Raw genomic sequence first — 22,807 nt, forward strand, 5'->3', positions numbered from 1 at the left:
TTCTAACCCTCCATCCTCCAAGCGCTCAAATTACAGACATGCACTGTCATGCCCAGCTTTTTACTTTAAAAAATGATTTATTTGTGTGTATGTGTCACATTTGTGTGGTGCTCATGTGGGACAGAAGAGAGTGTCATGTCATTTGCAGCAGGACTTTCAGGAAGTTAAGAGCCACCTAATGTAGGTGCTGGGAACCAAACTTGGGTCCTTAGCAAGAGCTAAAGCTCTTAATGGATGAGCCATCTCTCTAGCTCCATGTCCAGAACCACATAGTTTCTGGAGGCCTATTGGGACAGCATATTTGAGCAGCAAGCATTTACTTTTCTGGCTGAGCTGACTCTCCAGCCAAAGGAATAGTTAATGACAGTCTTAGAGGCAAAGTCATCTACAACCACAGTGTGTATGGGTTCTGTTTGTTCTTTTGAGACAGGATCTAGCACAAGCTGGACCTACCTCACTGTATATCGGAGAGTGACCTAAACTCATCCTCCTGCCTCTGCCTCTAAAGAGCTGGGATTCTACTGCAGCAGCCGCTCGGCTTCTGCAGTTAATGTCGAAGACTTTTTCCCTGTCCTCTTTGGACAAAATTCTTTTCATGTGTTCATTGAACAAATAAAAAGTCAAGCAAGTGCAACAGGGGGTTTATAATAAGTGTTAGATAGTGAAGTCCAGGACAGTAGAACATTCCACAGTGGCCTGACCAGGTTAGAGTCATTTTCCCCTTCTGTCCCCCTGGAGATAATCGACCAGACTAGAGAGTTACTCAACCAGAGTGAACCAGAGGATGAACCAGAACCTGGTCATCCTAGTTCAGTGGTCTGTGACCTTTGCAATGCAATCCTTCTGGCAGTTAGTGTCTTTACCCCACTTCTGCTTACACAGAGAGCCAGCGGGAGTGTGGAGGAGTGGAAATTCTTTCCTCAGAGGTATAAACAGTAAGCAGGCGCCTCACTGATAGGACGTCAAGCAGAACCGTGCCTGCCTGTGAGGCTGAAACTCTGTGAGCCATCCAGAGTGCTGGCTCCTGCTTCCAGGTGGTGAGCACTCTGCAGTGGCCACACTGCTCATGCATGCTTCTCTCCACGTTTTGAAACGATCTGTCTAAAAGTGATCAATTTCAATTTTGCAACTTGGTTATTCTTTTATTTTGCCATAATTTAGGAATTATTCAGCTTCAACATTATTCAATTCAAAATGACTTTCCTAAGCACCTCCTATGTGCCAAACTCTAGGAATACAGGTCAACACAAGAGGCGGCTCTAGGGTGGTAGATGGCTCATGGGTATAAGGGCTTGCAGCCAAGCCTAACGGCTTGAGTTTGATTCCTGGGCCTACATGGTAGAAGGAGAGATCCAACTCCAGCAAGTTGTCCCCTGACTCCACATGCATGTGGCAACACATTCATACATGCACACACAGAAATGAAGGAAAGAAGGGAAGGAGGGAGGGAAACAGAGTCTCAAGTATCTAGCCCAGGGTGGCCTAAACCTCACTATCTAACTCAAGATGACCTTGAACTCCTGATCGTCCTCCGAAATGTGTTGGCAAGTGAGCTGTGATTTTGTTGTTGTTGTTGTTCCATCAGGATTGAAGGCAGAAGAACGGTGTTCCAAAGTAAGACTCCTTGCCTTGAGAAATCACTGTCACTTCTTTTTCCCCAAGCCTGCAGACATTCATGAAGGCCTCTTGTCTCAGCAGGCCCGGAGGCACTGATGGTCCTCTGGTATTTCCTGTTCCCCTAGTGAAAGAATGTGAAAGAGGACACCCAGCTGGCTTTCCAGCCAAGGTGGCCTTCTTGAGCGGTGTCCTCAAACCCATTCCTGGCAAACGGATGGCCAGTCCTGGGGCAAAGGCAGAACACGGCCATTCTGGACTACTGAGCTTCCTAGTTCCACGTAAAGGTACTCGATCCTAGTCAATGCAGCACACCATGGCTACTGGGCGTGGGGGGGGGGCAGTGCACCTCGATGCTTGGATGAGGTGTTCGGAGAGCCACGTCTCTCTTCCATCAGGTGCCAAAATCTGACAGCGGGAACTTGACGGCCGCACCTGCGTCCCAGCAGCCGTCACACAGCCACCCAAAGCCGGGGACCCAGGACCCCCTTTGGAGGGCGGGGTCGCGACCCGGCCTTCTTGACGGACAGCCGCCTCGTGCGCTAGGCAGGCCCCCTCGCGCAACGACCACGCCCCCACTTCCGGCCGGACAGCGGTCACGTGCCTTGAGACCCCGCCTCACAGACGCGGCTTTTCCCCAATCTATCTCTCACTGAGCGGGCAGTGCCTTCCCTTCGCTTCCCTTCCGCCGGAAGTGGGGCGACTTTCCCTTTCCGGCTACGGGTCCCGGAGCGGAGCGGGAGGCCGGACCGGGGGAGCGGAGCGACGGCGGCGGCGGTGGGGTCGGCCATGGCGGAGCTGGTGCAGGGGCAGAACGCTCCGGTGGGCATGAAGGCTGAGGGCTTTGTGGATGCCCTGCACCGGGCCCGGCAGGTACGGGCGCGGGAGGCCCGGGCTGGGGGCGGGAGACCGCCTCGCCGACGCCTAGGGTGGGCGCCTGGGACGCGTGAGGCCCGGGCGGTTCCCTCAGGCGCCCCAGGTCCGGAGGAAACCTTAGTCGAGAGCTCCTGGCGTTTGCTCCCCCGGTTGCACCCACAGGTCTGCCAGCCGGGGTTCAAATCCTAGCAGCTCCTGGTGGGCACTCGGCTTTAGACCCAGGGCATCCATCTCACGCCCTAGACATAGCTCCTGCAGCCGTGGAAAACTTCATCTTCCCCTTGCTGCTGCATTTCAAGCGGATTGGAGGAAATTCGAGAACATTTTATGCTTAAGAGGGTTATTTTATTTATTTATTTATTTATTTATTGCAGAAAGGAGAGGGGAGGTGTTAAGTGGGTGGTCCCCAAGAGTTCCTTCTGCCGATTAGCCCTCCTCTGCTGGGAAAAGTGTGGGATGGACTCTCTCCGAGCGTGAAACTTTACCATCTGGCAATATCGTGCGTTTTGTCAGTGAAACTGGTCATTTAGAGGACTTGAGCTTCCCAGGAGAATGAGTGTGGGACCTCTCTAGCTCCTGGCATAGTGCCTAGAACAGAATTGTCCTTGTATCTTGCCTGAAACTTAGTGACAAGTTACCCTGACGCTCAAACTTCCCTCTGTTCAGTGATGTTTATCTTCTCTGACTTTGTAAGTTCGCTGGTTCTTTGAAAGCTGGGCTGTAACTCATGACGGGTTGATTCCTAGCAGAATGCCACAGGGCTTGTTCTTAGGAAGTCCTCACCTGTGCATGTAAAAATGGGGCCTTTTTAGCACCTCCTAGTAGTCCTGCGAGGGAACCCTACCAGTCTCCCATAGAGTTTGCATAGTACTCATGGTTCTGTAGACATTATCTTGGAGCCTAACACTTCCCAAACGTTGGACTCACCCAAAATCTTCTCTAGGCAACCAGTACAGTAGCGAGCATCCGTCTGTCTTCTTTAGAGTTACTCACCAGTTACAATGGATGAACATTCCACCCAGCTCTCCTGCCACCACTCTGCTCACTGGCACTTTCTAGTGTTTTCTTCTGCCAGACAGGGTCCTGAACCCTGTTTTGTACTAGTTTGTAATATCTGCTGGATTTCCCTCTATGCCAGAGTGTTGGTTTTCTGTGACCCCTACCAGTTAATCACTGCTTTAGAAAGTTCAGGTCTTTTGCTGTGGCCCTGTAGTTGAACATAAGAATGATTTTTTTTTTTTTGAGGCGGTTTCTCTGTTTAGCCCTGGCTGTCCTGGAACTTGCTCTGTAGACAGGCTGGCCTCGAACTCAGAGATCTGCCTGTCTCTGCCTCCAAAGTGGTAAAATGAATTTTTAAGCATTGCTAAGAAAGACTCTGCATCCCTTAACTTGTTCAAAGGGATGCCTTCTGGTAAGTGCTGCCTTAGTGTGGAGCGCTGGTGAGGAAAATGATCAGCACTGTTCTTACTTCTGAAGTACACCAATATCTGGAGCCCAATGCCATGCATGAGCTGCTTCTGAGTAACAACAGCTGGAAGGCCGTGCAACCTTTGAATATTTGAAAGGGATTTTAAAAAGAGAGAGAGCCTGGCATAGTAGTGCATGCCTTTAATGCCAACACTCAGAGGCAGAGGCAGAGGCAGGTGGATTTCTGAGTTCAAGGCCAACCAACCTGGTTTACAGAGCTAGTTTAAGACTGCCAGAGCTATATGAGATCCTGTCTCCCTCCCCCTCCACACACACACACACAAAATAGGGGTTGGTGCTAATTTGGGGGTTATTTTAGTAGATTGCATTGGATAAAGCTGGAACATTAGAAATCTGCATTGTAGAACTCTCCTCTTGGAGAGGACCTGGATTGTATTCCCAGCACCCACACAGTGGCTAACAAATTGGTAGCTCCAGTTCCAGGGGATCTGATGCCCTCTTCTGGTACTGCATACAGGTTATGCACACACATGTATGCATGCAGGCAAAACACCTACACACATAAAGTAAAATTATCTTTTAAAACATCTGCATTATATGCATATGATAAAGCTTAGCAAGGGAGATTCTGTTTGAGTATCTGGATAGTCAGGTTTCCGTGTCTCTATTGCCAAGATGAGATGCCTCCCTCAGCCCAGTAAGTGGAAATATTTTGTTTTGTCCTGTTTGTACTGGGACTTGAACCAGGGATATGATAAGCAAGCCTTTCAACATACAATGAAAAAATATTGAGGTCTCATTAAGATGCCCAGGTTGACTTTGCACTCAGGCTTCTGCTTCAGCCACCCACATAGCTGGGATCACAGGTGTGCCTCCTAAACTATATTTCTTCATTTTTTTCTTTGTTTTGTTTAGCTTATTTATTTTTATTTTATGTTCATTGGTGTTTTGTCATGGGTGTTGGGTTCCCTGGAACTGGAGTTACAGACAGTTGTGAGCTGCCATGTGGATGCTGGGATTTGAACCCAGGTCCTCTGGGTGAGCACTCAGTGCTCTTAACCGCTGAGCCATCTCTCCATGTTTCATATTTTAATAAGCATAGAGCTTTCTCCCTTCTTGAGTGATCTCATAAATATCAAGGTTGAAGACGGTAACATGTTAACAGGGTCATATGCCGTCACGGTGTGCAAACTACAATAGCCTCCCACTAGCTTTCCTGAAGATAGGTTCATTTGCCGAAGTCAGTGTTCTTTAGGGCTTTTAAGTTCCTGTTTGTTATGGAGGTGATTTTGTTGAGGCAGGATTTTACTGTGGCGTTCAAAATAGCCTCATGCTTAGTTTCCTAAAAAGCTGGAATTATGGAATTAGACACCATCAAGGGCCTATGATATGCATTACCCAGCTTCATAGTTAGTGTATGTACTCAAACAAAGTGCAGTATAGATAGGTCTTCAAGAAGATGGGCGCCATGCCTTGCACCCAAATAAAAGTGACCAAACCATTATAAAATCGAGGTTAGCAAAATAGCTTAATGGATTAAAGGATTTGCCACCAAACCCGAGGACTTGAGTCTATTTCAGGACCCATGTGGCACAAAGAGAGAAGTAACTTCCATAAAACCTATGACCTTCACATGGGCCCCATGGCACATGTGCAACCACACAAATAAATGTAATTTTAAGTCAATAGACGATAATCTTTTAGGAAGTTTGTAGGCCTGGAAATCTAATCATTTCTGGCATCTTTGTGGGGGAAATATTGATTAGTGTGTGTCCTCAGAAGTTCAGCCGCCTTGTGGTGCTGTCATTTCCTACTTTTGAGACTGAGAGTAGACTGCTTTGGCTAAGTGTCCTTTTCCCTGGGCTAATATGAAGCTTCAGTACAACAATGTTGGCAGAAGCAGCAGATTTCTTTTAAGAGAACAGAGTGTGTCTGCTAATAGCAAAAGCTCCATTCCCTGGCTATTGGATGCACCTTGACAGCTCATGCTTTTGCTCGTTTAATATGTGGGTCTGGTTCCTGGCTCACTTGAGTTGCTGAGTGCTGAACAGAATGAATTTGTGTTTTGCTGAAATCAGTGCCTTGTGTCTGTATACTCCTTTCATCTTTCCCAGATGCTTTGGGGAATCCCTGATCTGCTCCTGAGACTTTGCTCTGGTGGGGCAGTGCTGAACCCTTGTTGAGCCAATAAGAGTTTCACTTGGTGACTGCCCTGTGGTAGTGCAGCAGTTCTAACCTGTGAGTCTTGACTCCTTTGAGGGTCGCATATCAGGTAGTATCTACATTACAGTTCATAATAGTAGCAAGGCTACACTTAGGCCGTAGCAACAAAATAATTTTATGATTGAGCATTGTATGGCAAACTCATTAGGAAGGTTGAGAACCACTGTACTCGTAGAAGTTGGAAACTTACTTGGTATTGAAAAGTAGATAGTAAGATAACTGCGTTCCGTAGTACACAATACATTTTTCTCACTTCCAGTGGAATTTACACAAATAACAAGGAGTGTTTGAAATTATCTTTAGGTTTCATAGCCCACTTATGTTACCAAATTTTGCTGTTTTCTGAAGTCCCAGCTATGTAGTAAATACCATGACCACAGCTCTCCAGCTAGTGCCTCGTGGGCTAGAGAAGACCCCTAGAAACCCACAGCTGTGTCTTGTCTCACCCATGCTGCAATACTTAGAAGCTAGTGCGGTTTCACATACAGATCTAGGCATCTAGCTTGTCCAGCAAAGCTGACTGCTTTCAATGTCTGGCACAGAAGTCTTGCCGCCTTGCTGCTGTGTTACACTGCCTGTAGAGGTTCCTGACTGACAGTTTTTCTCCCATCCTTTTCCAAACTGAGAGCCCATCAAGAAACCCAGGTATCTTATAAGTAGCTACTGGCCCTTGGTTGTCATGTTTGAGCTCCACACTGTTACTAGGACTTTGATGGAAAAGAACTTGTGGGGCAGGTACATTGATTACATGCCACCTCTGTGCTGCAGGACTTCCTCTGCGTCTCTGCAGTAATTCCTACCAACCAGAGAAGAGAGGGTTGGTACTTTATGGAAACAAGTCAATTATGTGGATCAGACTCTAGAAAATGTTGCTCTAGGTAAATCTCAGCAGCCCCTTCACATCCATGAACATGCAGAGCTCCATCCAGCTGCCGCTAGAAAAAATGGCCATGTTTAGTGTGGTCTCTTTGCTTTCTACCATATTTAATAGGTGTTTGTTCACACTCTTCTGCCTTGCTTTTCTTTATTTTTTGAGACAGGGTCTCTGTATGTAGCTCTGACTGTCTTGAAATCTGTATAGACTGGGCTCGCCTTGTAATCAGAGCTCTGCCTGCCTCTACCTCCCAAGTGCTAGGATTAAAGGTGTATACCATACCCCACTGCCTTCTTATTCTATTTCACCTGTGGATCATCCCAATTGAAAAGAACAATTTTGTTCTTTTTAAGTAGAGTCTCATGTGGCCCAGGCCAGTTCACAGTCACTAAATGTAGCCTTCAAACTCTCCTCCTTTTTGGAGGAAGGCTACTTTTTTTGAGACAGGGTTTCTCTGTAGCTTTGAACCTGTCCTAGAACTAGCTCTTGTAGACCAGACTGGCCTCGAACTCACAGAGATCCGCCTGCCTCTGCCTCCCAAGTGCTGGGATTAAAGGCGTGTGCCACCACCGCCCTCAAACTCTTGATCCTTGGTCCAGCTCACAGGTGATGGAGCTAAGATGTGCATTACCACAGTCAGCTGCATTTGGAGTCTTAGAAGATCCTGGGAAGAACAGCCAGTCTGTTCTGCAGGCACAAGCTGCAGTAGTACTGTGAGAATAGGTAGTAGCAAGTCACTTGCCATAATAGGAAGAGCTGAGGATTTGCCATATCCAAGGCCCCTTTCCGGGGCTGGGCCAGTGGGAAGATAAATCACACACACTTGTGGCTACTTTCGTTTTTCTGTGGTGTAAGATACAGGGCAGGTGCTAGGATTCTCATCTCATGTTTGAAAATAAGCCAAAGGAGATAGAACAGTTTTTTCTCAAAAAAAGTATCGGGGTCTTGGAAGATAGCCCAGATGGTAAAATACCTCACCACACACTCATGAGGACCTGAGTTCAGATCCCTAGGTGCAGTGGTTTGTAACTAATCCCTAATCTACCTGGGGCAGTAGAGGCAGGAGAAACTCACTGGTCTTGTACACATCTTAGCTCCATCACTTGTGAGGTAGACGAAGAGCCAAGAGTGAGGGCTACATTTAGTGACTGTTAACTGGCCTGGGCTGCATGAGACTCTGCTCTAAAAGAGCCCGCCTAGCTGAATTGATGAATTCCAGGTTCAGTGAGAGACCCTATCTTAAAAAAAAATGGGGCGGATGACTGAGGAAGACATCCAGTGCCAGCTTCTGGCCTCACACAGGCACATGCACACAAGTAACGAATACTTTATATGGTGTGGCTCTTGGGGCTGGCTCTTAATTTTAAGTAGGATTTGATTCTTCTGTCTAGTTCCTTGGATCATTTTTCCCCTCAGTGAGGTGACTGCAGCTCTCTGACCTGGAGCAGATGCAGAGGAAGAACGCCAAGGGGCATGCCATCCTCAGCCCCACTTGTCAGCCCAGTGTCTCAACATGATCCTCTCAAGTGGACTTCTCCATGCCTGCTTTGCCTTCCGCAGGTGTTTATTAAACACATGCCCAGCATCAGGCAAGGTCTACTCTAACCCTGGCAGGATATGGACCCTTTTGAGACTCCTGACAGCAGAACTCTGCAGAAATATTTTATAGAGCACCTAGTTAGTCGATGCTCCAGGGGACCACAATGGCTGGGCAGGCCTGTTCCTGCAGAGCACCCCTAGGAGGCAGTTTAACCACCTCACTGAGCTTGTGCTGCTGAGTTCCTGAAGTGCTGCAGATGTAGGAGAGTTTCAGCCTGCCCCTGTGGATGCAGTGAATGGTTAGGAAGAGCTGGGAGCTGACATCTCATGTCAGAATTCTTTTGCTTAATGTGTAGGGGCCAGACCAGAGTTCTTACATGGCAGCTCATTTGATGGTCTTAAGGTCCCCCAGTGGGTGGTAGTGATCTGACTCTGATCTTGCTGTGGAAGTGGACCGTCCCACTAAGCAACAAGGAGACTTTGACAAGGTCTTTTTGTTTCCTCTTGGGTGATATCTCACTGGTCAGCCAGTGTCTCAGCTTACAAGCATATGCTACCATACCTGGCTTATTTAATTCTTATTTAAGCGTCAGGTTTTCATCTGTGAAGTGGAAATTTTTGATGTCATTAATTTTCTTAAAAATAGTTGATACTGGGCTGGAGAAATGACTCAGAGGTTAAGAGCACTGCTGTTCTTCCAGAGGACAAGTTCAATTCCCAGCAACCACATGGGGGCTCGCAACCATCCATAATGAGATCTGGTGCCCTCTTCTGTCCTGCAGGTATATATGCAGACAGAACACTGTGTACATAATAAATAAATAAATCCTTAAAAAAATAGTTGATACTGAAGAGATGGGAAATGTTCCTGAATAGGAGTTCCTAGGCATAAAAACATTGTTTCTTTTAGGTCTGGCTTGAACTCCATCTAGGCTTGGTAAATGCTGTGTGCAGGTTCTGCTGCCACACCCTAGCCCAGTGTTGATTTAGGATCTCTGTGCTATAGGCTCTGACTTTTCTTTGTTGCTGTTAACACTTCCACAAAAGGTTCAAGCGGCCATTTCTGGTTCCTAGTACTGTGTCCCAGGCTGTTCTGAGTACTTTGTATTTGTCACATTGTTATCCCCCGGTAACCCCCTCACAGTAAGTTCTTCAGAAGGTCCCTGAAGATCTTACAATGGAATGAAGTGCTGCAGACATCCTCAGTGTGTAGGGAATCTGATTCTGATGTGTCACGTTTCTCTGTGATGTAGTTGGGCATGGAATGCAGGACCAGGACTTGGCCCTGTGGTTTGTGGCTCTAGATCCTAGCATTGGTTCTATGGTCCTGGCCACAGTCTCCTGCTGGTAGAGGGAGCAGAATATGCCAGTCCAGGCTCGTATTCCCCCAGGCATGGTTACTAAGGCTGTTGAAGACCACACAGGTCATGGGAAACACATATTGTGTGGGCCACTGCCTAGCCTTTAGCTGTTCTGCCTGTCTATAAGGGTGAATTGGTGGACTCTAGTTTCCTGTTTGGGTTTGCAAGATGAGCCTTCATGGTATTGAGCCTGTCATCTCAATGTTGAGTGTACTGTGAATAGCAAGTGCCAGTGTCCTAGTAACAGTAATATACTGTGACTCCTTCATGACTTCTGCAGTGTTTGTGACGTCTCAGTACATTGCTTACTATTTTTATTTTGTTTTATTTTGGGGTTTAGGGTGTTGCTAGAATTCTTTCCAGGGGAGCAATGTCTGCCCCTTCTCCTAAGGTCCCAACAACAAACTGCATAATTACACCATGGAACCAATGAATTTATCAGACTTCACAGAGCATAAGTGAGGATTCTTCCCCTAAGCAGGTCATACCTGAAAAGCAACTATCCAGCAGTAGTGAGCCCCCCCCCCATAGATGCGGTCCCTGGCCCATTGTATAGTCTGACCTTTCCCCAAGACTCCTGCAGTTCCGGCAGTGTTATATACAGAGGGAGGTGTTGGGAAGTGGATGGATATTGAGAGTCTCATGGCTCTCCAGCCCTCCATAATGAGGTAGGTGTAAACAGTCAAGGAGCCTAGGTGGGATAATCCTTTTGCATTGAACTCTCCAATGACAGAACACTAACCCAAGCTGGCCTCTAATCTGAAGTCCTCCTGCCTCTGTATCCCAGGTGCTGAGATTATAGGTTCATGACAACCACATTCGATTTAAAATATCTTTGTTTGTTTTGAGACAGTGTCTAATGCTGCATTCCAGGCTGACCTGGAACTTGTGGCAGTCCTTCTGCTTCAGCTGCCCGAGTGCAAGCACTATAGTCATGAGCTACCTTGTGTGATTCCAGTTTAAAATATTTTCTTTTCCTTTTTTTGGTCATGTGTGTTGTATACATACATATTCTGGTTTTGTTTCTTAAGACAGGATTTCTCTGTATAGTTCTAACTGTCCTGGAACTCACTCTCTAGACCAGGCTGGCCTTGAACTCAGAGATCCACCTGACTTTACTTCCCACGTGCTGGGATTAAAGGTGTGCGCCACTACCACCCAGCAGCATTCATATTCTTGTTTTTTTTTTTTTTTTGGTTTTTTTTTTTTTTTTTTTTTTTTTTTTGGTTTTTTGAGACAGGGTTTCTCTGTGGCTTTGGAGCCTGTCCTGGAAAGCATTCATATTCTTGTTGCATGTGTGGATACACTCTGCAAGTATGCTTTGAGGCCAGAGGTTGACATCTGTGTCTTCCTCTTCCTCAGTTGCTTTCCATTTAATTAACTGAGAAAGTCTCTCACTGAAACCAAGCTCACAGAGCTAGTGTAGGCAGCGACTCTCTTGCCTCTGCCACCTAAGTGGACGAGATTGCAGGTGGGCCACCATGCTTGGCTGGCTTTTTTATGTGGATATGGGGGATCCAAACTCAACTCCCCAGGCTTCCGTGTCAAGCACTGTACCCATTGAGGCCTTGAAATAATAAAAGGGAAGACTTTGCTATGCATATGAGAGAACTAGGAACAGTGTGTGTGTGTTTTCTTGAAAGCATGGGTCCTGCACCTCCCAGAACAGCCCAAGAAAACGAATCTTGCCACCTTACTCACGGTCATGCATACTGGATGGACTCTGTGAGACTGTATTCGAATGTGTTCTTGCAGAAGCTAGATGGGAGAGGGCTGTTGGGTGTTCTGCTCTGTCACTGCAAATCCTGCCTCTCAATGAACCTTCAGCTAGTAAACTCCAGCAATCTTTTTGTCTCTTTTTCCTTCGACATTAGAGTTGCAGGCATTCGTGGCTATACCCAACTTTTTACGTAACGGCTGGGGATTTAAAGCCTGGTCCTCATGCCTACAAAGCTGAGCACTCTTACCTGCTGAACCATCTTCAGGCGCAAAGCCAGGATTCCTGACTTGATTCCTGGTACTATGCTGCTTTTTTACTTGTCCATCACTGTTTAAAATATAGCCCTTGTCCCTCCAAAGAGAAAAATTACTTAATAGAATTTCACCAGCAGAGTCCCCTTTAGGTCAGGGCTGGAGGTAAGGACTAGAGGACTGCATTTTGTGGACTATCCCGTTTCCTGTGACTTCAGCCTGCACAGTCTGAATAGAGGGCTGCCTGTACCTCACTTTCCTAGAGCAGATATCTGAGCAGCTGCTGCATAGACAGTCAGCTAGGATGGCATGCATACCTTGAATGCTGTACTGGAGGTTGCCTAGTAGCTAGGAACCTTGCTGAAGAGTCAGGGAAGTTTAAATGCTGTTTTCTGCTACTTCTGAGGTGGGTGGCATTAGACAGATCACTCAGCTTTTCTGTAAGTGTATAAAAATAATGCCAACCCCTAGAGCAGTGGTTCTCAACCTGTGGGTTGCAACCCCCTTGGGGAGGAACAACCCTTTCCCGTGGGTCACCTATGGCCATCCGAAAGCACAGATTCTTACATTCTGATTCACAATAATAGCACAATTACAGTTACGAAGTAACAATGAAAATAATTTTATGGATGAGGTTACCATAATATGAGGAACTGTGTTAAAGGGAAACATTAGGAAAGTTGAGAACCACTGCCCTAGAGAATGGTTGGAAGGAATAAATAAAAAATGTTCAGACTGTTTCTTGTTGTTTTATTATATACCGAAACCATTTCTTGAAACAGGGTTGCATTGTTTTTTGGTTTTGTTTTCTTTCTGGTTTTTCAAGACAGGGTTTTTCTGTGTAGCTAGCTGTTCTGGACCTTGCTCTGTAGACCAGCCTGGCCTCAGATTTGTAGAAAATCTGCCTTGCCTGCCTCTGCCTCTGCCTCCCAAGTACTGAGATTAAAGTTTTGTGTCACCCAGGTCACATTTGTATGATAAAGAAAAACATTGTTTCTTTATGCTGTAACAAAAAAGTGTACAGTATAATATAAGTGATATACTGTAACAAACATTTGTATCACCAGGATTCAAATTTAGACTGCTTTAGAACTACAGTATGTAGCCAGTGGCAGAGATTTCTGTCCTGTCCACCTGATTATACCCAGCAGTGGCTTCCCAAACTACTACTCGGAGGCTTATATTAATTATAAATGCTTGGCCAATGGCTCAAACTTATTACTGGCTAGCTCTTACATTTAAATTAACCCATTTCTATTATTTTTTTTCCTATTAAAAAACTTCTGTGCTTTATTTTATTTTATTTATTTTTTTATAAATTTATTTATTTATTAAAGATTTCTGTCTCTTCCCCGCCACCACCTCCCATTTTCCTCCCCCTCCCCCAATTAAGTCCCCCCCCTCATTTCTATTATTTTATGCTTCTCCATGTGACCCATAGCTTGCTGGTTCTTTCACATCTCGCACTTTGGGTGGCTCACAGCGTCTGTGCTGACTGCCCTTCATCTCCATCTTCAGTTTGATTATTTATACAGCCATTGGCCAAACAGCTTTTTTATCAACCAGTGACAGCAACACATATTCAAAGCATACAGAAGGACATCCTACAACATTTCCCCCTTTCTGTCTAATCAAAAAGGAATGTTGTAACTTTAACATAGTAAAATTACATATGACAAAACACTTTACAAGTAAGAATTATAGTTACAATATCTAGTCTATTTGTATTTGACAAAATCAGAAAATTCTTGATTATCTATCTTGGTGAATCTAAAGTTTCATATCTGATTTATCTTTTATCATAACTAAGGAAAACCATAACCATCTAGTCTTCAGTTACCTTAAAGATCCCAGAAGGATATAATACGTGAATAAACAGGGAGTGCCTTGCAAGAACCTTCCAAAATTCTAGAAATGGCAGAGACATCTGGCTACCTGGATAGTCACCGAGAGTTCTTCTGTAAAGCTGGGGCATTCATCTTTAGCCTACAGGCCTAGACTATCTGGTAGACTTTTTAGCAAAAAAAAAAAAAAAAGAACTATGCCACATATATTGACAAAGTTCATCAGTAGCTTTCCTCTGTTTGGAAGAATGTCTGGCAGTTTCTTCTGTGAAGCAGAAACCTGAAGGAGCACCCCATCTTTGGCAAAGTTTAGTGGTCACTTTCTTGTGGGTCCTACATGTCCAGTTTATACAGCATACTGTCAAGCAGTCCAGGCAAGAGCAGTTTCTTGCCCAAATGGCAGCCTTGCCACATTGAAAGCAAACTCCATAAGGAGCTTCTTTTATGCCCATCATCCTCTTTGAAGTAATTGGTGCTGCTATAAGCAGACATGGCTAACTGTTGAGAAAAATCTAAGTTCTTAAAACATCTTAAATGTCATATTCTGTAGGTCTTTGAAGTGGTTGGCGATTACCTATTTAATTGAAATATATCTTTGTATACCTAGAAAACCTAACTAATACATCTGTAAGTTTGCCTATTATAGATGACCATTAATCTGTGTTTTTAATTATACATTACTTTTTAAAAATTTATTTTTTTAATGTGTGTTGGTGTTTTGCCATGGGTGTTGTGTCCTCTGGCACTGGAATTATGGACAGTTGTAGTTGTCATGTGTGTGCTGGGAATTGAACCCAGGTCCTCTGGAAAAACAGTTAATTCTCTTAACCACTGGGCCATCTCTTCAGCCCTATACATTACATTTTTAAATGAACTGCATAAACATAATACCTTAAACAAGAATAGAAATATACATACAGTATAACAAAATAGACTTTTAATTTGGATCAGTAAACTAAAATCTATACCAATGTAAAATATGTTGAGGTTAACAGTTGTTTTTTTTAATTAAAGTAGATTCAATAATCTATCCTTTTTCAGTCAAAATAATAAATTGCAATAATATGTATATCAGCTGGACGATGGCGCATGCCTTTAATCCCAGCACTCGGGAGGCAGAGGCAGGCGGATCTCTGAGTTCGAGACCAGCCTGGTCTACAGAGCTAGTTCCAGGACAGGCTCCAAAGCCACAGAGAAACCCTGTCTCAAAAAAAATAGTAATAATAATAATAATAATATGTATATCATATCCCCTTCTTTAGAAAAAGATTGACTAACCGTTGACAATTTATAGCCAACCCCCTTAAATGAGAGCAAACATTCATAAACAATATTTTGGGAATTGGGGTGTAGTTTTCTAAACTACTTCCTGCTGATTGGGGTGGTATTGGCAATCTAAAGGGGACACTGTGAAATTTTAGAATTATAGTCAAATCCCGACTGGGGTATTTTGTTCAGCTGGTCCATCTCAGCCAGCAGCCTTGAAGCTGTTTTGGATGTAGAACTCAGAGGGAACTGCAACAGGCATTCTGAGACAGTGGATAATCTAGTCCATCTGTCTTTATTGGTGCCTCATCCCCTTGTTCTGAAAATATATAAACTTAAAGGTAAAATATATTGCTGTATAAATATAAACTGCATTGTATATAATCTAGTAAAAGATAATTTATTGTTTTATGTCTGAGCAGGTAAAATATACATTATGTGTCTTGTTACTTTAGGTTTATTTTCCCATGTCAATAGTTAGGATTTTAAGGTATTTTCCTCAATCAAACCTTATTTTCCTTAACCCAGAATGAAATCATAGCCTCTTATTTCCTGTGGAAACGAAAACACAACCTCTTTTCCAAAGTGACATACCTTTTTACTTAAGTTTTGGAATCAAGATATTTTTAAAATATATAGATCGATTTAATTCAGTACCTTATATAATCAAATGTCTCTCAGCAATTAGTTCATTAGCAGCCAAAAAAAAATCTAAAGAAAATACAGCAACATACATAGCCCAGACTCAGTATTTTCCATCCTTATATAACTCATTTCCTTTATATTACTCTACTCCCCTCTCTAAGGACTTTATTGTTTTAAATCTATATTTTTAATCTTAGGTTATATATATTTCTCTTCTCTTTCTCAAGCCTATGCGCATTTTTAAGCACACTGTACCCATTTAGAGGTTTTCTCCTTCTGAATCTGGCATTACCATGCATCTATAATCCTCTTCTGACCATGTGAGTCTTTAAATTGCCAAGGGGGCATGGCTAGGACCAAAGCCTGCTTTGGTGACTGGCCCTGCCCCATTAGACTTCCTAAGAGACTGTTTCATGGCAGAGATACCAGCGAGAGTCATGCTTACTGCCTCAACTCTGGGAAGCTATTGGGGCCATGCCACCAGTGCAAACCAGGAAGCCTCGTCTTAAAGGAGCCATGTCTCTGATTACCACTAGCAAAAAGAACCTGCCCAAGAAAATGTTGCTACCAAGAAGCTGTGCTTGCCTCTGTTCTTTTGTGTGTTTAGAATCCTTTTTTGTTGTTGTTTTGTTTTTTGTTTGGGTTTTTTGTTCTTTTTGGGTTTTTTGTTTTTTAAAGCTTTTTCGGGGCTTATATGAGGAAATTTTCACTGAGTCTTTTGGTGCCATATGTAACCAGTAGCAGAACTTTCCGTCCCATTCGCCCAATTATACCTGGCAGTTGCTTCCCAAATTACCACTCGGAGGCTTATATTAATTATAAATGCTGGCTGATGGTTTAGGCTTATTACTAGCTAGCTCTTACATTTAAATTAACCCATTTCTATTATTTTATGCTTCACCATGTGATCCATGGCTTATCAGGTCTTTCACGTTTGCTTCTTGGGCAGATCACAGCATCTGTCCAGACTCTTTGCTTCTTCCTTTCTTCATCTTAAGTTTGATTGTATAGCCTACCTTATTCTGTCTCGCCATTGGCCAGATAGCTTTATTATCAACCAATGACAGCAGCACATATTCGCAGCATACAGAAGGGTATCCTATAGCAACAGTGGGTCTTGTTTTGTAAATTTGTTTGGGGGTGTTTTTGAGGCAAGTTCTTGTTAGAGCCGGGGGTGTAGTGCAGTGGTAGAGTACTTGCCTTGTATTTGCAAAGCTCCAGGCTCGATTGAGTTAATGTCTACCTTATATAGTCCAGGTTGGCCTTAAATTTGCAATATTCCTACTTTGACCTATGGTGGGTTTTTTGTTGTTGTTCATTTGCTTTCTTGCATTTTTATTGTGAAACTATTTTTATTATGTATGTGCATTTGTATCTGTGTGTGGGTTTGTGTACATGCATACAGGTGTCCTTGGAGGCCAGAGGTGTCAGATCCCCAGGTAATTGTAAGCCACCTACCATAGGTCCTGGGAACCAAACTCAGGTCCTCTATAAGAACTCTTAACTGATGTGCCATCTTTCCAACCTGCTTTTGTTTACCTGCTCGCTTGTTTGTTTTGAGACAATGTCTTGCAATGTAACTCAGGCTAGCCTGGAACTCCTGGCAGTTCTACTTCAGCCTTCCTAGTGCTGGGATTACAGACACGGCTGCCATACTTGGCTCTAATCTATTTAACTGTTATCCCATACTATTATATGCTATATACATAATATTGTCTTAGTCATTTGTTATTTGTTGCTGTGAAAGGCACCCTGACCAAGGCAACTCATAAAGGAAAGCTTTTTTTTTTTTTTTTTTTTTTTTTTGAGACAGGGTTTCTCTGTAGCTTTGGAGCCTGTCCTGGAACTAGTTCTGTAGATCAGGCTGGGCTTGAACTCACAGATCTGCCTGCCTCTGCCTCCCAAGTGCTGGGAGTCATTTTTAAATTAATGTTTTAAAAGATTTGTTTTTATTATATAACTGTGTGTCCACCAAAGCCAGAAGAGGGTCAGATTTCCTGGAGTTAGAGTTACAGATCATTGAAAGCCACCTGCCTTGAATGCTGGCAACCAGACTTTCTTTCTTTCTTCCTTTCTTCCTTCCTTTCTTTCTTTCTTTCTTTCTTTCTTTCTTTCTTTCTTTCTTATTCATTTTTATTGAGCTCTACATTTTTCTCTGCTCCCCTCCCCTTCAGCCCTCTCCCATGGTCCCCATGCTCCCAATTTACTCAGGAGATCTTGTCTTTTTCTACTTCCCGTGTAGATTAGATCTATGCATGTCTCTCTTAAGGTCCTCATTGTTGTCTAGGTTCTCTGGGATTGTGATTTGTAGGCTGGTTTTCTTTGCTTTACATTTAAAAACCACTTATGAGTGAGTACATGTGAAATTGTCTTTCTGGGTCTGGGTTCCCTCATTCAAAATGATGTTTGCTAGCTCCATCCATTTGCCTGCAAATTTCAAGATGTCATTCTTTTCAGCTGTGTAGTACTCCATTGTGTAAATGTACCACATTTTCTTTATTCATTCTTTGGTCGAGGGGCACTTAGCTTGTTTCCAGGTTCTAGCTATGATAAACAATGCTGCTATGAACATAGTTGAGCAAATGTTCTTGTGGCACAGTTGAGCATTCTTTGGATATATACCCAAAAGTGGGCAACCAGACTTTGTGCAAGCACAGGAAGCTCTTGATTGAGTTTCTCTCCAATCCCTGGGGTCGTTTTAAAAAGTTAGTATGCAGAGGGATGGCTTGACTGTTAAGAGCATTGGCTGCTCTTCCAGCTGATCCAGGTTCATTCCCAGTACCCACATTGCTCCTCACAACCATCTGCAACTTCAGTTCCAGGGGATCTAACACCCTCTTATGGCATCTGAGGGCATAGATATAAGTGTAGACAAAAACACCCATAAACATAAAATAAAAACAATTTTGTGTATGTGTGTGGTATGTGTGTACATGTGGAAGTCAGAGGACAGCTTATGAAATGTTTTCCCTTTCCATGGTCATGTGGCTTCTGGGGTCAAATTTACATTGTCAGGCTTGGGTGGCAAGCTCTTTACCTTCTGAGCTGTCTTGCTAATCCTCTTTGGATTTTTACTATGTGCTATGAATGTTTGAGGCTGCTTTTAAAATTAAGATGGCCCAGTGTCAGGTGTGACATTCATGCTTACAATAGCAGGGGTCAGGTGGCTGAGGCAGAGGACTGCCCTTAGTTTGAGAGGATGGAGTAGGAGCTTGTCTAAAACAAAAGAACTCTGAAAGAGGGCTGGAGAGATGGCTCAGCGGTTAAGGGCATTGCCTGCTCTTCCAAAGGTCCTGAGTTCAATTCCCAGCAACCACATGGTGGCTCACAACCATCTGTAATGAGGTCTGGTGCCCTCTTCTGGCCTGCAACACACACAGACAGAACATTGTAAAATAAATAAGTAAATAAATATTTTAAAAAAAGAACTCTGAAATGTAGCAGCGTAAACGAATGCAGACAGGTTGTAAAAATATATATAGTTTTAATGTAGAAATAGACTTACAGAACCACCGTTCCTGCGGAGACCAGGAAAGTAGAAGAGACAGCTCGGAGCACGCTCGCCAAATTTATAGGCAGACATTAGCCCGAGGCGAACACGCCCCCTAAGGGGCGGGACTTATCCCTACATCTCCCCTTTTTGTTTAAATAAGACAGAACTAAACCAAATACAACTACATACAATAACAACAAATAATAAATATAACAAACAATATTGAGAACAAAAGCTTTGCTAAACATTCTATCTCAAGGAGTCCAAATAATGTAAAGAGTAACTACAATTATATAATCTTCAACTCCGTCAAAGATCTGAGAAGGGAATAAACACTACTCAACAAACGAGATATATCCAAAATGTGCAACAATTGACAGAGACAACTGACTACCTGGGCAATCACCCAAAGTCTCGTTTGCAATGTTGAGTCAACCAATTTTGGCTAAGGCCTAACATAACTGACATACCATTATTAAAGGCAAGGAACTTTTCAAAACTATCTTACCCTGTCTTGGCAGGATATGACAGTCCTGTTTTATCCATTGATGCACGCTCTGTATCTGTGTCAGTGGTTGAGGTATGGGCATTTCTTTGCCCAAAGGCCAGTTCTACCAAATAGAAAGGCTCCAGGTGGAGTGTCTTTAGTGCTCAACATTCTCTCGGGAATAGAGCGGTGTTGCCAGGAGCAATTGTGTCTCACTATCACGAAACTCTGAGTTAGATTAAAGGCCATTTTCTACAGCTCTTTGAAGAGGTTGAAGATTATCTATCTATACTGAGTATAATCTCTATATATCTAAAGAACCTGATTAGTCTGATTATAAATGACAAACTTAGATGACTATTTATCTATATAATTCTCAATATCTATCTAACTTAAAGACTAAGACAATAAACAACTGTGTAAGAAATGAGGATAATGACCTCCAAATATAAACACTGTACAAATATACATTGCAATATGGTAAATATATATCAATACACAAACATTATATAAGTATCTTAATCAGAGGTAGAAATATACATTGCAATATGGTAAATATATACAATATATATATCAATACAATATATGTCAATACATAAAAATGTTTTAAACAGACATAGAAACATGCATGCATACAATAGTCAATATAATTTAACTTTGTTTCAATATACAAGAATTGATACCAATATATTTGTCTAAAAGCAGTAACTCACAATTATAAATCTATTATCCCATCATTCCCTCTTTTTTTTTTTTTCAAAATGATCCCTGAGCTTATAAAATTCCTCCCCCAACCTCCCAACCCCTAAATGATGCCCCTAAACCCAGGGGTAAACTTTACTGGGAGAGGGGACGTCGTCCTCTAGAATTACTTCCAGCTGTCATGGGGGCGACGTTCTTTCTGGGGGATCCTGTGAAAGTAAAATGATGGTTAAATTTCAAGATCAATGTCTTTTAAAATTGCAAATAGTCTCTGAGTATTTTGTGGCGGTCTGGCCAGAATGTTGTACAAGATGTGCATCATTTCAGCTGACCAAGTTGGGATCGTCTTGTGCAGCTGGTATCCAAAACAGGTCTTGTAGTAGCGCTATCAGTATCATGACGTCATATCAACCAGGTAGAGTTGTTGTTGTGGGGCCCCATCTTCTTCCTGGAAACTTCAAATGTCACTTCAGGAAAAACTCATTGTTCATTGTGAAAAACTTAAACATTAATCATATAGACATATATATATATACATACATATATATATTCAATGAAAAGTATGATAGATATGAAGAAAAGCAAAGATATTTTCTAAACTCATATTTCTTTCTGTCCCATATCATGGCTCTTGACATGAGACAGAAACTCCAGAAACTCTGGGTTTTTCTCTTACTAACAGACTTGGAATTGGAGAGGGACTGAGCCAGAGTCCAACTTCAAAACCAGCTCTATATATTTATAAAGAAATGTTTAATAAGACATATAAATAAAAATTAATACTTACAAAATGTGTCCATCCATCAGTAATTAAATATTCAGGGTCCCTCAATTTCTTTGAAGATGAGTATTTTCCTGTGGAGATAAGAAAAGAACCCTGCCTCCAACCTATCTGTATTTCTTACCATCAGTATGTTTGCCATCCTTATGAAAGAATTGTTATTTATCTTTTCCAAGTGGCTTCTCTTCTTCAAACCGAACCTTTATTAATTTTGATGGTATCCACAATTTTTCCTCACCTGTGGAGATAAGAGCAAAACCCCTTCCCCAACGTAGCACATATCCTGGCTTCCATTGTGTTCAGACATTTTATTTATAAAAGAAAAATTTTTTACCTGCAATGATCAGTTCCTGCCAGTTGTTGGTCTCTGTGTTTTTGGAGCCTGTCCTAGAACTAGCTCTTGTAGACCAGGCTGGCCTCGAACTCACAGAGATCCGCCTGCCCTTGCCTCCCAAGTGCCGGTATCAAAAGCGTGCGCCACCACTGCCCGGCCAAGTCACTTTGTGTCAGACCAAATCTGCTGCTGTGGCAGCTTTTGTTGCAAAACCGCAGGTACTTGAGCTTCTGCTAATTCAGGCAGTGGGGTTCCGCTGCAAAACTTAGCCAAGGCAGGCAGAATGGGCCTGTGTGGCCGAGTATGTCTCGGACTCGGCACTGGGGCCGGAGTCATGAACTGAAAAACAGCACCCAGGAGGGTGCTGTGTTAGCTAGCGGGCTACCCGCTTGAGTCGGGGGCAAAATAGCCCAACGTTGGACGCCAAAATGTAGCGGCGTAAACGAATGCAGACAGTTTGTAAAAATATATATAGTTTTAATGTAGAAATAGACTTACAGAACCACCGTTCCCAGGAAAGTAGAAGAGACAGCTCGGAGCACGCTCGCCAAATTTATAGGCAGACGTTAGCCCGAGGCGAACACGCCCCCTAAGGGGCGGGACTTATCCCTACACTGAAAGATGTGGCATACATATATTAAGGTGGCTGAAAGTTGTGGTTTTCTTAGGGGTGGTGAGATGGTTTAGCAGATAAAGGCAATGTGAGTCTGAACTGTGGACCTCAAGTGGTAGAAAACCAACTGCCATAGGTTGTCCTCCACATATACCTCCTCTCCCCTGAATTAAATTTTTAAAAGACAACGTATAGGGAATTAATTTCTAAAGTGACAAAACCAAAGAAAATTCAACAGGTGAAACATTTGGCCTCCCAGAGAGAATGGCCCAGATGGGAGAAATGGGGTTACATCCCCTGAAAGAAGACACCGTCTTCCCTCCCAGAATACGACTAGGACTTGCTACCAAGTATTTAAATTTGATTTCTCTCTGTAGATTGCTGCTAAAATTGATTCAATTCCTCACTTGAATAATTCCACACCCCTGGTGGACCCCTCGGTGTACGGATATGGAGTACAGAAGCGGCCCCTGGATGATGGAGGTAAGTCGCTGTAAATGGCTCACCTTTGATGGCAGTGAACCTGCCAGTGATTTTGAGTCTGTGTCAGCCGTTTCTGAGCAGTTCTTCAGCGTCACATTCCTAGAGGAACAGTGAAGAGCAAGTAGTTAGGGTGATTTTTCTTAGCAATTGGCTGGCATTTGAGTTTCTATTTGCCTTGATAATACAGGAATCTTTTCAGCTGGGCTCCACAGTAAAGACTTGGCCTCAGCATCCACTTGGAAGTAATTTGACTCATTTGAGAATTGTGTTTGA

The 22,807-nt window shown here is 43.3% G+C and overlaps 1 protein-coding gene across 7 annotated transcripts in view; it reads left to right on the forward strand.

Moving 5' to 3' along the window:
* The first annotated feature begins 2,314 nt into the window (after positions 1-2,314).
* The window catches only part of Fubp3 (far upstream element binding protein 3), a 54,730-nt gene continuing 34,237 nt past the window's right edge, over positions 2,315-22,807 (forward strand). For 6 of the 7 annotated variants that reach the window (XR_012911823.1, XM_075985774.1, XM_075985775.1 and 3 more), the window contains exons 1-2: positions 2,318-2,487; positions 22,429-22,534. Coding sequence is in view for 6 of the 7 variants with exons in the window: in XM_075985774.1 (XP_075841889.1) it covers positions 2,404-2,487; positions 22,429-22,534 (190 nt within the window). In the remaining variant the exon portion in view is untranslated. Of the gene's footprint in view, positions 2,488-22,428; positions 22,535-22,807 lie in introns of all 7 variants that reach the window. The other variant, XM_075985777.1, reaches the window with a different exon arrangement.

Source organism: Microtus pennsylvanicus, chromosome 9 (genome assembly GCF_037038515.1).
Source record: "Microtus pennsylvanicus isolate mMicPen1 chromosome 9, mMicPen1.hap1, whole genome shotgun sequence".
NCBI lineage: Eukaryota > Metazoa > Chordata > Mammalia > Rodentia > Cricetidae > Microtus > Microtus pennsylvanicus.